A 12,294-nucleotide genomic window follows, 5' to 3' on the forward strand; every position below is an offset into this window, starting at 1 on the left:
ACCATAACGATCTTCCTGCAGCAGCTAGTGGGGCTGCAGCCTCAGGTTTCCAAAAGAGTAGCCGGTGAAAGCTCAGGCCTGGGGCGGGCTATTGGTGTCAGATCTTCTCTTGTTCGGAGGACGCTTCTTGATCACCTTGTTGTGAGGAGATGGTGCCATAGACAAGGCCCCGCTTGTGAGAGGGGGCAGTGTGCTGGTAGCACGTGCAGATAGACGTGCAGAATGAGTACACAGAAACACTGCTTTAGAGCCAGGATTTCACTGTGCCATTTGGGAAGTGGCGTGACATTGTGGAATGGGTGAGGGCTTTGCTTCCATCACTTCCAAATGGTGTGAACTTAGCTCTGTTAAATGACTTTCTTGCTCATTCATTTGGCTCATCTTGGCAATGACAGCAATAGTACTGTCCTCTTAGGATTACCTTGAGGATAGAAGGAGCTAATATGTTCTGGGGACCTCCTGGCATACAAAAGGGGGTCAAAAACAGGTGGCTTCTTTCCGCTTTCCCTTCTGTTTCTGTTATATGGTTTGGCTCAATCTCTAATATGGTAGAATATGATAGCCCAGTGGGCACTTCAAAAGAGCATCTTTTCCCTGGGGCCCTAACTGAGTTGTGACTGCAGACAGGCTTCTGTTCTGCACAGAATCTTATAGAAGATGTCTTGGCTGTGTCCGTTTTCTTCTGCATCTTTCCAGCAGGTAGAGAACAAAGCCTATTTTCAAGTTGAAGATTATATGCCCGCAAGTCTCATTGAGAGGATGACGGCTCTCCGGGTCCAAGTTGAAGTCTCAGAGATGCACCGTCTGAGTCCTGTGCTTTGGGGAGAGGATGCTGAGTTGGAGTTCTTGAGGGTGAGGCCTTTGGACTCTTGAGAGGGCATGTAGTCAGCAATACCCTCCAGAGATTTCTCTGGGGCTGGATGTGCTCAGAGCCACAGGGAGGTACAAGCACACGACTCGAGACTTTTGGAAGTAGATGGCATTAGAAATGATCCCCCAAATGAGTAGGATTTATTGGGCCAGGGTGGATATGGCCGGCCCTTTCTTCAACCTTGAATCTCACACAGTCGATATTCTGTGAGTGGGGGTAGGCCACATTTCTCATAGAGACATTTTTGACATCTGAAGTACAGACTTGAGTGTGAGCCACAAGCGAAGTCTCTTATGCTTGCTGGTGCACAGAGCCTCCAATGAATAGCTTTTGCTCAGTTCACAGCTTAACACCCGCAGTGGACCAGGCGCTATAGGAAATAGAGACAGGGAGGACGTGCTTTCTGCCTCTGGGGAGTTTAAGTTTTGTAGAGAGGACAGAAGGGGACCCAGAGGCACGCAGCACTGTGATAGCTGAGAGCTGCCCCGTGATAGCTGAGAGCTGCCCCGTGAGAGCAGCCACAGTACCAGTTACTCTACGTCAGGATGGGAGGGGCTGGCCACTCTGCCTGTGCAGATAGAGCTGGGGGTGGGGGAGAGACACGTGGGGGGAGGCCCCCCAGCATCCCCAGGGTGGTGTACCTGGCGAGGCTTCTAGAGTTGGGGAGGGAACTAGAGTTTCAAAAGGGAACTCCAGGGTTTTTATATTTCTTCTTACAATGTCTCCTGAGACAAAAATATTCTGTGTTTTCTAGCTTTTGATAGAGACAGTACTTTGAAAGCAGAACTGCTGAGGTGAGGGCCATCTTTTTTTTGGTCAGTCACTTGGAACTTTCTGCAGCACTTAGTCCAGCAGAAACACTTGAGCGTTTCACGTGAGCAGCTCTGGCAGAAAGGCGCTGTGTGTTCCCTAATCCAGCCTTTGTTCCGGTTCCTTGCTAAGTGGAAGCAGCATTCCCTTGACAGTAAACAAGGGAGGACTTCAAAGCCATCAGCACACCTCTGGTGGAGAGAGGGTGCAAGACTGCAGAGCCAGCAGAGAGCCGAGGATTTGGGTCTGCAGGCCTCTGCACAGCCCTGGCTCAGTGTGGCGGGCTCACTGTGTCCCTTCTTCCTCTCACTGAAGGATGACCAGTAGTTGCAAAGGAAGCCACCAACTCTAGGAAAAATGTGAAAGTGTTTTTTGGGGGTTATCTTTTTCAAATTAAAGTCGTTGATTTACAATACTCCATTAGTTTCAGGTATATACAGCAAAGTGATACATATATATATGGCAGCCCACTCCAGTATCCTTGTTGGGATAACCCCATGGACAGAGGAGCCTGGTGGGCTACAGTCCACGGGGTCGCAAAGAGTCAGACATGTCTCAGCGACTAACACACACACACACACACACACACACACACACACACACAAATAGGCTTCCCTCATGCCTCAGACAGTAAAGAATCCGTCTGCAATGCAGGAGACCTGGGTTAGATCCTGGGATCACAAAGATCCTCTGGAGAAGGGAATGGGTACCCACCCCTGTATACTAGCCTGGAGACTTTCATGGACAGAGAAGCCTGTAGGGCTACAGGCCACGGGGCTGCAGAGACAGACACGGCTGAGTGAGCAGCACGTCCCTTTCCGCGTCGTCCTTCCCTGCTGAGACAGCTCAGCCCATCTGTGTGAACCCATCCTTCCCTCTCGCCTGTGCACTCGCGTGTGTACGTGCATTTGTGTTTAAAATTGGATTTATTTTATATGGTCAGTTTTGTGGGCTGTTTTTAAATCTCATCTCACTAAAATTTTGAAACTTTCTTTTGAATCAACACATGAGGTACCCCAAAATTTTTTCTCAGTATCCTGTTGTTTGGCACATAAATTATTTTAAATATGGGACTATTTTAAACAACACTGAGATTCATATTTTTTCTGCATATGTCTTTAGCTGCATTTCTGCTTAATTTCTTAAGGATAGACTCTCATTAGTAGAATCACAGGGTCAAAGGTTAGAAACAGTTTATACATTGTTGGCATATATTGCTGACAGTCTACATCACAGACATTTCTGTTCATTTCTTGTCCCTTCTTCTAGGTTGTAAATGTCCAGAGGGCCTTGGATCCCCAGAACTCAGCACAGAGACCAGTTACTCCAATAAGCATTTACTGGATTATTTAATTATAGCTCCTGTGGCTCCCTTTTTCATTATCAGATGAAACCTCTTGGCCTATGCTTCACTGATGACTAATCCTGCTAGTTCATCAGATTTGGCGAAAGTCCATTTGGGTACCGCTGATGGCAAGGTTCTCACCTATATTAGCATATTAATCTCAGAACAACTTGTTCAAGGTTAACTTGGTGTTTTCCAAACTTCTTCAACCATGGAGCCATTTTCCCACATATCTAGGGATTGCCATATGCTGTTAAAATATTTTCTTTTTGTGGTTGAAGTCATACTGATTGTACCTTGTATTTTTTCCCACTTAGCATTATATCCTATGCATTCCCCAGACGAATACAAATGCTTTGTAAATATCCTTTGTAAAGCTTGCCCAACAATCCCTTTTAAGGTAGTACTTTTGTGTTTAGTGGCTCAGTCGTGTACAACTCTTTGTGACCCTATGGACCCACCAGGTTCCTCCATCCAAGGGATTTTCCAAGCAAGAATACTGGAATGGGTGGCCATTACCTTCCCCAGGGGATCTTCCAGACCCAGGGATCAAACCAACATCTCTTGCATCTGCTGGACTGCAGGCAGGTTCTTTACCTCTGAGCCACTGGCTTCCCTTACCTTTAGGTGGTATCTTTTTAGGTGGTGGTTTAGTCACTAAGTTGTGTCTGACTCTTGCAACCCCACGGACTGTAACTAGCTAGCCAGGCTCCTCTGCCCGTGGGATTCTCCAGGCAAGAATACTGGAGTGGGTTGCCATTGCCTTCTCCAAGTCCTCTATAAGGCGGTGGTGCCTTTAGGAACATTTATTGCAAGGAACTAGTTTTCTCAACCCAACTCTGGAAGTCTGCACCAACCATCACTCTGATCAAAGGGTTTTGATCTTGGTCATTTAGTATATTTTCTTAGGACAGACTCCCAGAAGTGCAATGATAGGGTCAAAGGAGGGAAGGCCTAGGAAGCTAAAGGTTTTCTACAAACGAGAAGCATGTGAAACAGACTGGATAGGGAAGTCTGTCCCAGGAAAGCCCGTAGGGTCCTGCTCTGTTACAGAATGGCACTGAACCATTTTAAGAATTTTGTGCCTCCAAGTACTTCAATATCTTATCCCTTTCTATACAACTAAAAAATTAAAAATTAAAATAAATACGAAACAATTTAAAAAATAAAAGGAAGTCTAATAGAGGCTATTCTACTGATGAATAGAATCTTCTATTGATGATGAATATTCAGTAGAATTCTATTCTATTGACTATTCTATTCTATTGCTTCATCATCTATTCTAATGATGACTATTTTAGTGCTTTAATTATTATTATTTTGTTTTAGAAATATCACATCAAATTCTTTAAAAGAATTTACCCAGTTGTTTTGGGTTGGGCCTGCTCTGTCATACTTTAAGTACATGCTTAGTCTGGCCGTTGGATATTTCAGCACTAATGTCCAATAAATACTGTTTCAGATGATGGTGACAGTGATGATGATGGTAACGATGACAGGGTCTTTCCAAAGTTAAAAGAAACAGCGAGATTCAGGCTCCAGAAATGTAATCGAGATCTTTGTGACCTATCTGCACAGATTACTTATCAGTACAGGGAGAAAAGACAGAAAAGGGCCCGAGAAAGGAGCTCTCCAAAGCTGTAATTTGTCCTCATTTTTGTGACCCGACCTGAGGATGAGAGAGATTGGGCAGGCGTTTGTCCCCTCTGCTCTGGGGTAGAGATGAGCACCGGATCTCACTGCTGAAACCCTTCTGAGAGAGTTTCAACTGTGTGGAGAACACATGGACACATTTTGAGCCCACCTGCCTTGAGCCTGGGCGCACTGACCTTCCAGTAAGAACTGGAGTCTGCTAGGTGAAGATGAAGATGGCAGAGACCAGAACAGAGACGTGGTTACCATTCAGATAGAAAACAAATATATTTGTATTAGGTTTACGCACCAGTCTGTGAAGATTTTGGTTAGCCTGATGCAGTTCCCAGCTCGGGCTGACCCTCAGGTCCCTGACAAAATTCTGTCTCCTAAACTGGTAAACTGAAGACGGCTCTTGGGCTCTGGGGACCCCACCAAATCACTGCCACACGGGGAGAAATGCCAGGGGTTGCTCCTTTTTTCTGCAGGATGTTATCTTGTTGTAATAGTGCTGCTGATCATTTGGAAGGCTGCTTTCTGTGCCTGGGCCTCAGTTTTTCCATCTGTAAAGTGAAGGGGTTGTATCAGATAGTACCGCAGCAGGCTTTAGAAAAAGAAATCCCAGTGAGATGATTCAGAAGAGTCTGAATTCTACAAGCTTGTTCAGGATATTGTTATTTTCTGGTATCACTTTCATAATTAATATCAGTGTTCCCAGTGTCTCAAGGTACTTCATTAGGGAAGGATTCCTTCATTCTATTAATAAAATATAACAACACTATCATATTAGAGGTGCAAAGAAATGCTGTAGTAAGGAGATATGTTTAGCTCAGTGTTTCCAAAACTTATTTGGCAATCTTACTCTTTTTTTCAGAACATCTGTTAAGGTTTTTTTTTTTTTTTTTCTCACGGAATGCTTTGAAATCCATTATTTTAGACCCGTGTGCCTGTCTCTTCTTAATTGGCCTTGTTCTCGTTCTAGGTGGCTCAGCAGCTCCCAGAATATGGTGTGCTGGTATACCGAGTTCTCCCAGAGAAGACAAGGCCGGAAGGGGAAATGGCCTTGGGGATTTGTGCCAAGGGTGTCATTGTGTACGAAGTGAGAAACAACAGCAGGATTGCAACCTCACGGTTTCAGTGGAGAGAAATTGAAAAGATTTTGGCTTACGTGAGTGTCACTCTGTTGACATGACCCCGGCTTTGTTTTCCTTTGATCTCTTACCCCTTTAAAGGAACAGTAGGTCCGGTGAGCTTCTCCTAGGAAAATAAGCTCACAGCCTGTCAGCTAACCTGTACTCCGCTGACTATGGCATGTTGGGAAGAAGTCTACCAGGGGATTTGAGAGGCCCCTGGAGGCCATTTCTTCTGCCATCCCTCCCCCCAGGCCCCTGTCACCTCCACGGGCAGCCACTAGACTAAGGACTACACTTTCCCTCTGGCTGAAGTTCTTTTAGTTTGGGGAATCTATTGATTTTGAGTGCAAGGTTGGGAGTGGCAGATGGGGAAGGAGAGTTGGAAGTAGGTGCAATGGAGTCTGCATGCTTTTGAAACATTTTCCTTGCATTTTAATTTTCCCTTTGCACACACAGTGTGGAGGCATCTGGCCTGTCTCCCATGGACTACAGATGTGAAAACATTTGTCAGTCATTAAAAAAAATACAATAACAACACACCTATTAAATGTACAGTTTTTGAAATAGCATTTGAACACTATTTATTTAAAGTTAGTTACAACTAATCTTCATACTGTTCATGGGGTTCTCAAGGCAAGAATACTGAAGTGGTTTTGTTGCAGGAAGGCAGACCCCTTCCAGGGCCCGAAACTGAGCTCTTGTCTAACACTTGGAAATGAATTGTCCGAGGAGACACATGTGCTGACAAAGCAAGAGATTTTATTGGGAAAGTGCACCCGGGTGGAGAGCAGGAGGGTAAGGAAACCCAGGAGAACTGCTCTGCCAGTGGCAGTCTCGGGTTTTATGGTGATGGGATTAGTTTACGGGTGGTCTTTGACCAATCATTCTAATTCAGAGTCTTTCCTGGTGGCTCAGCCAAGATGGATGCTGGCGAGAGGGATTCTGGGAAGTGGACGGACACGCGGTGTCTCCTTTAGACCTTTCCCGAGCTCTTCCGGTTGGGGGTGGCTTATTAGTTCCGTATTCCTCATCAGGATCTCCTGTCATAAAACAGCTCATGCAAATGGTTACTATGGTACCTGGCCAGGGCGGGCGGTTTCAATCAGTGTGCTTCCCCTAACAGTTTGACCTTCTCATCTCCAGTGGACCATGTTTTGTCAGAATTCGCCGCCACGACCTGTCTGTCTTGAGTGGCCCTACACACCGTGGCTCATAGTTTCTTTGAGCTAGACAAGGCTGTGGTCCATGTGATCAGTTTGGTTAGTTTTCTGTGATTGTGGTTTTCATTCTGTCTGTCTTCTGATGGAGAAGGATAAGAGGCTTATGGCAGCTTCCTGATGGAAGAGACCGACTGAGGGGAAACTTGTTCTAATGGGCAAGGCCATGTTCAATAAATCTTTAATCCAATTTTCTGTTGATGGGCGGGGCTGTGTGCCCTCCCTGTTGCTTTACCTGAGGTCAAAGATGGTGGAGGTAGTGAAGATAGTGGCGACCTCCTTCAAAAGGTCCCATGATGCACTGCTGCACTTAGTGCCTCCCGAGTGCAGCCTGAAGCAGGTGACCCTGAAGCAGCCACTACTGACCCACCCCTCCGCCGGAGACTCCTGGACGCTCACGGGCATGTCTGGGTTACTCTCTTGTGGGGTCACTGCTCCTTTCTCCTGGGTCCTGGTGTACACAAGGTTTTGGTTGTGCCCTCCAAGAGTCTGTTTTCCCAGTCCTGTGTAAGTTCTGGTGGTACTGTGGTTGCTGACCCATACCTCCACAGGTCAGTTTTCATTCCAGTCCCAAAGAAAGGCAATGCCAAAGAATGTTCAAACTACCGCACAATTGCACTCATCTCACATGCTAGCAAAGTAGTGCTCAAAACTCTCCAAGCCAGGCTTCAACAGTACATGAACCATGAACTTCCAGATGTTCAAGGTGGATTTAGAAAAGGCAGAGGAACCAGAGATCAAATTGCCAACCTCTGCTGGATCATCAAAAAAGCAAGAGAGTTCCAGAAAAACATCTCCTTTTGCTTTATTGACTATGCCAAATTCTTTGACTGTGTGGATCACAACAAACTGTGGAAAATTCTTAGAGATGGGAATACCAGACCACCTGACCTGCCTCTTGAGAAATCTGTATGCAGGTCAGGAAGCAACAGTTAGAACTGGACATGGGACAATAGACTGGTTCCAAATAGGGAAATGAGTATGTCAAAGTTGTATATTGTCACCCTGCTTATTTAACTTATATGCAGAGTACATCATGTGAAATGTCAGGCTGGATGAAACACAAGCTGGAATCAAGTTTGCTGGAAGAAATATCAATAACCTCAGATATGCAGATGACACCATGCTTATGGCAGAAAGCAAAGAAGAACTAAAGAGCTTCTTGACGAAAGTGAAAGAGGAGAGTGAAAAAGTTGGCTTAAAATTCAACATTCAGAAAACTAAGATCATGGCATCTGATTCTATCACTCCATGGCAAATAGATGGGGAAACAGTGGAAACAGTGACAGACTTTATTTCTTGGGCTCCAAAATCACTGCAGATGGTGACTGCAACCATGAAATTAAAAGACCCTTGCTCCTTGGAAGAAAACTTATGACCAACCTAGACAGCATATTAAAAAACAGAGGCATCACTTTGTCAACAAAGGTCCATCTAGTCAAAGCTATGGTTTTTCCAGTAGTCATGTATGGATGTGAGGGTTGGACTATAAAGAAAGCTGAGCACCAAAGAATTGATGCTTTTGAACTGTGGTGTTGGAGAAGACTCTTGAGAGTCCCTTGGACTGCAAGGAGATCCAACCAGTCCATCCTAAAGGAAATCAGTCCTGAATATTCATTGGAAGGACTCATACTGAAGCTGAAACTCCAATACTTTGGCCACCTGATGTGAAGAACCGACTCATTTGAAAAGACCCTGATGCTGGGAAAGATTGAAGGCTGGAGGAGAAGGGGACAACAGAGGATGAGATGGTTGGATGGCATCACCAACACAATGGACATGAGCTTGAGTAGGCTCTGTGAGTTGGTGATGGACACAGAAGCCTGACGAGCTACAGTCCATGGGTCGTAAAGAGTTGGACATGACTGAGCAACTGAACTAAATTGAACTGAGCAATAAATTTGGCATCAAAAACGTTTTATATGTCCCCACAGCAGAGAATGGTCCAGTAGCTAATCAACTTTCCTGTTCTCTGAGTCCATGTCCCATACCTTCAGCAATGATTTCATCATAAAACATGAAGTTCTTTGACATGTGGCTCAGTAAACATTGTCTTTTTTTTCTACTGAATTTTCTCTTGTGGTTTTCAAATTTTTCCTACTAACAAGATTTCTTTTACATTTTCTGATTCTTTCGTTCTTATTTTCATTATCATTATCTTATGTTAGAATTTCCTAAGTGGAATACAATAGGTTTTATTCGTTTTCTCAGTGTTTTTTGTTTTTCTCCCATCTTGGCTGTTGAAGTTGACATTGTTAAAGTGTGATTCTCAATAGAATTTCATAATAAATTATTATTTTTACTTAGGAAAAAAAGCTTACATCTAAAAATAAATAAGAATTGAGCATAATTTTTATTATTAAAGTGGCCTTTACGATATCAGAAAACTGACTTTTTCCCAAATATTTTTGACTTTATCTTTAAAAAAAAGTAATTGATATTTATAGTTGTGGACTTTTCAGAAATTTAATGACTCAAATGACTTGATTTCGATTGAAAGATTATCTGGAGAAACCAGTCCATTCTAAAGGAGATCGGTCCTGGGTGTTCTTTGGAAGGAATGATGCTAAAGCTGAAACTCCAGGACTTTGGCCACCTCATGCGAAGAGTTGACTCATTGGAAAAGAATCTGATGCTGGGAGGGATTGGGGGCAGGAGGAGAAGGGGACGACAGAGGATGAGATGGCTGGATGGCATCACTGACTCGATGGACGTGAGTCTGAGTGAACTCCGGGAGATGGTGATGGACAGGGAGGCCTGCGATTCATGGGGTCACAAAGAGTCAGACACAACTGAGTGACTGAACTGAACTGAACTGAACTGAATTATTGAACGAGGGTTACCCTGGTGGCTCAGATGAAAAAGAATCTGCCTGCAGTGCAGGAGACCAGGCTTTGATCCCTGGGTGAGGAAGATCCTCAGAAGAAGGGAATGGCTACCCATTCCAGTATTCTTTCCTGGAGAATTTCATGGACAGGGGAGACTGGCAGCCCACAGTGGGGTCGTGATTATTGAATATTCAACACTGTTATTACTTCCTATTTTCTCTATCTCATTTTTGATTGTTCAAAATTCTCAATTCTCAGTGTAATTTCTTTTAAAACATTTGTAGAAGTGCAGACAACCTACCAAGTAATTTTGAAAAGTAGAATTTTTGAAGCCATACATTTAACAGCCCCCTTAAGTATTTTATATTTAAGTTGGTTTAACTTTTACAGATATTTGTTTTCCCCATGACCACAAATAATTTCTTGTTTAAAGCTGGAAAGTCATCTGGTTCACAAAACAAACTAGTAGCTTAAACACATCCAGTGACTAATTAGGATTTCCGTGTTCTGATGACCAGTCTCTTCCTCAACGTAAATATCCCTTTTTATGGAAAAGTCATCATGGGAAGTAACATCACCAGCTGCTTGCCACAAACCCAGCATCTTACACAGAAAATGACTTGAACTTTTCATGCTACAACTTAGGAAACTAGTTTCAGATTTGCTTAATTACTAGAGGAAGCCAGAATGCTTCAGACAATTGCTAACATTTGTTTTGTCAACCTGAAGAGAGGTAGCCAAGGAAATAGAAAAAAAAACCTGCCATTTTTCCAATGAATATGACTTGTAGGTACATTGGCAGCCCGCCTGTGACAGAGACATCGATTCAGAAGATTATTCAATCACAAAAGCATTTATTGTGCAATGATGAACTTACCCATGCTAATAACTGTTCTTGGATATTAATAGTAGTTAAAAATGTCTGGAGAGAAAGGCATGAAGCCTGGGAGGATACAGCATTTGTAGGGCTCTCTTTAAAAACAAGGACACAAATTTCCAAAAACAAACAAGGTTTTAAAGTGACCGCTCATGTAGAAGGAGAAAATAAATCACCACAACTCTTGAATTTTAAAAGATCAACTACTGCAAAATCCCCAAAGTAAAAAAGTTAATATTCTTATTAATGAATTTCCAGATAAACTCTATAATTCTTTTTTTTTTCTCTTTCAAAGTTTTGGTGGCATACACTCTGTACTTTTCCATAGGAGGATACTTTTGTAATATCTTTTTTTTCTAGAGAGAAGAGAAATCTAGCAAATCTGATTGAAAGTTGTTTTTATTGTTGATGAAATCCATAAAACATGCAGCTTTGCGACAGAGACATTCTTGCTCTTTGAAGCGCCACTGCAGGTTTCTAGGCTCCAACACAGGAAAATCAAATAAATTTCATATTGTGTGATTCCCATCAAAAAAGAAAAAAAAAAGTGCACTGTATTGATAAGGCAGTATGTGTACAATTACAAAGTACATTCCTGATAGGATAAAAATTCCACTTAATTAGATGTTTTTGAGAATTAAATTACAGGTTTTCATTTCTGATGACTGAAAATGTTTCCTGCAGACTGGCCTCTGGCTCTGCATTTCAAATCTTATTCCTCTCTGGCGCCGACACCACATACTTCTGAGGCTGGTTATTGTAGGGCATAGTCAATTTTACATGACTACTGACCCTATGTCTTTATGCTGAGATTTTGGGTGAGTTGGTCCAATGGAAGGAGTATTCTGGGATGGCTGGCAATAAACTGTTGCAGAAGAGACTGTAAATCACATAAATAAATCCCATTAACTCTACATTGCAAGCAGCCCCATTCATTTCCGCCTCCCCTTAGTGGGGTCTGTATCTCCATCATGCAGTGTTAGCTCTGGTGAGAAAAATAAGGCTGAGTTCCAGTGGAAAGAAGAGCCAGTGATTTTAATTGATTGTGGTGAAAACATCTTTCTTTCTACATTTTATAAAAACACATGAAGCTCTTGCTGGGTCCCTTCCAGGAAATGGCCTTCCCAAGTAGGGGTCTGGAGTTTCAACTTCCTTCGCTGGGCGCCTCTGCCTCTGTCTGAGAGAATCTTATCCTGCAAAGATGTGTCAAGCCAAACAAATAAATGACCCCGCAAAGGAACCGAAGCAACAATAAAATTACTAGGGAAGAAACATTTGAAATGATAAAACGTGCTTTGAAACAAACATGGTGTTACAGAAACACCAAGTATTTTTGTTCTGTAACAAGACAGATGTAAACACACTTTTTGTGTTTGTGCTGAAAACCCTGAGATTCAAGTTACACATCGTTTTATTCACAGAGCAGTTTGCTTGTGTGGAAGTTGGCTTGAAGACATGGATTTCCCATTAAACGATGTTATCAGAGTGGGAAAATAAAATCTAAACCACTACAGGCAAGACTGTTTTCAGCTTCATGCCAAGAAATGAGATAGCAATTCTACTCTCTGGGGTGTTTAATAC

General features: G+C 43.1%; 1 protein-coding gene across 4 annotated transcripts in view; it reads left to right on the forward strand.

Annotated features, from left to right (window-relative positions):
• The window catches only part of FRMPD2 (FERM and PDZ domain containing 2), a 96,668-nt gene that overhangs the window by 48,309 nt on the left and 36,065 nt on the right, over positions 1–12,294 (forward strand). For all 4 annotated transcript variants that reach the window (XR_005721379.1, XM_040242624.1, XM_040242622.1 and 1 more), the window contains 2 exons: positions 697–852; positions 5,641–5,826. Coding sequence is in view for 3 of the 4 variants with exons in the window: in XM_040242624.1 (XP_040098558.1) it covers positions 697–852; positions 5,641–5,826 (342 nt within the window). In the remaining variant the exon portion in view is untranslated. The remainder of the gene's footprint in view (positions 1–696; positions 853–5,640; positions 5,827–12,294) is intronic.

This window comes from Oryx dammah, unplaced genomic scaffold (assembly GCF_014754425.2).
Source record: "Oryx dammah isolate SB20612 unplaced genomic scaffold, SCBI_Odam_1.1 HiC_scaffold_6, whole genome shotgun sequence".
NCBI classification, from domain to species: Eukaryota; Metazoa; Chordata; class Mammalia; order Artiodactyla; family Bovidae; genus Oryx; species Oryx dammah.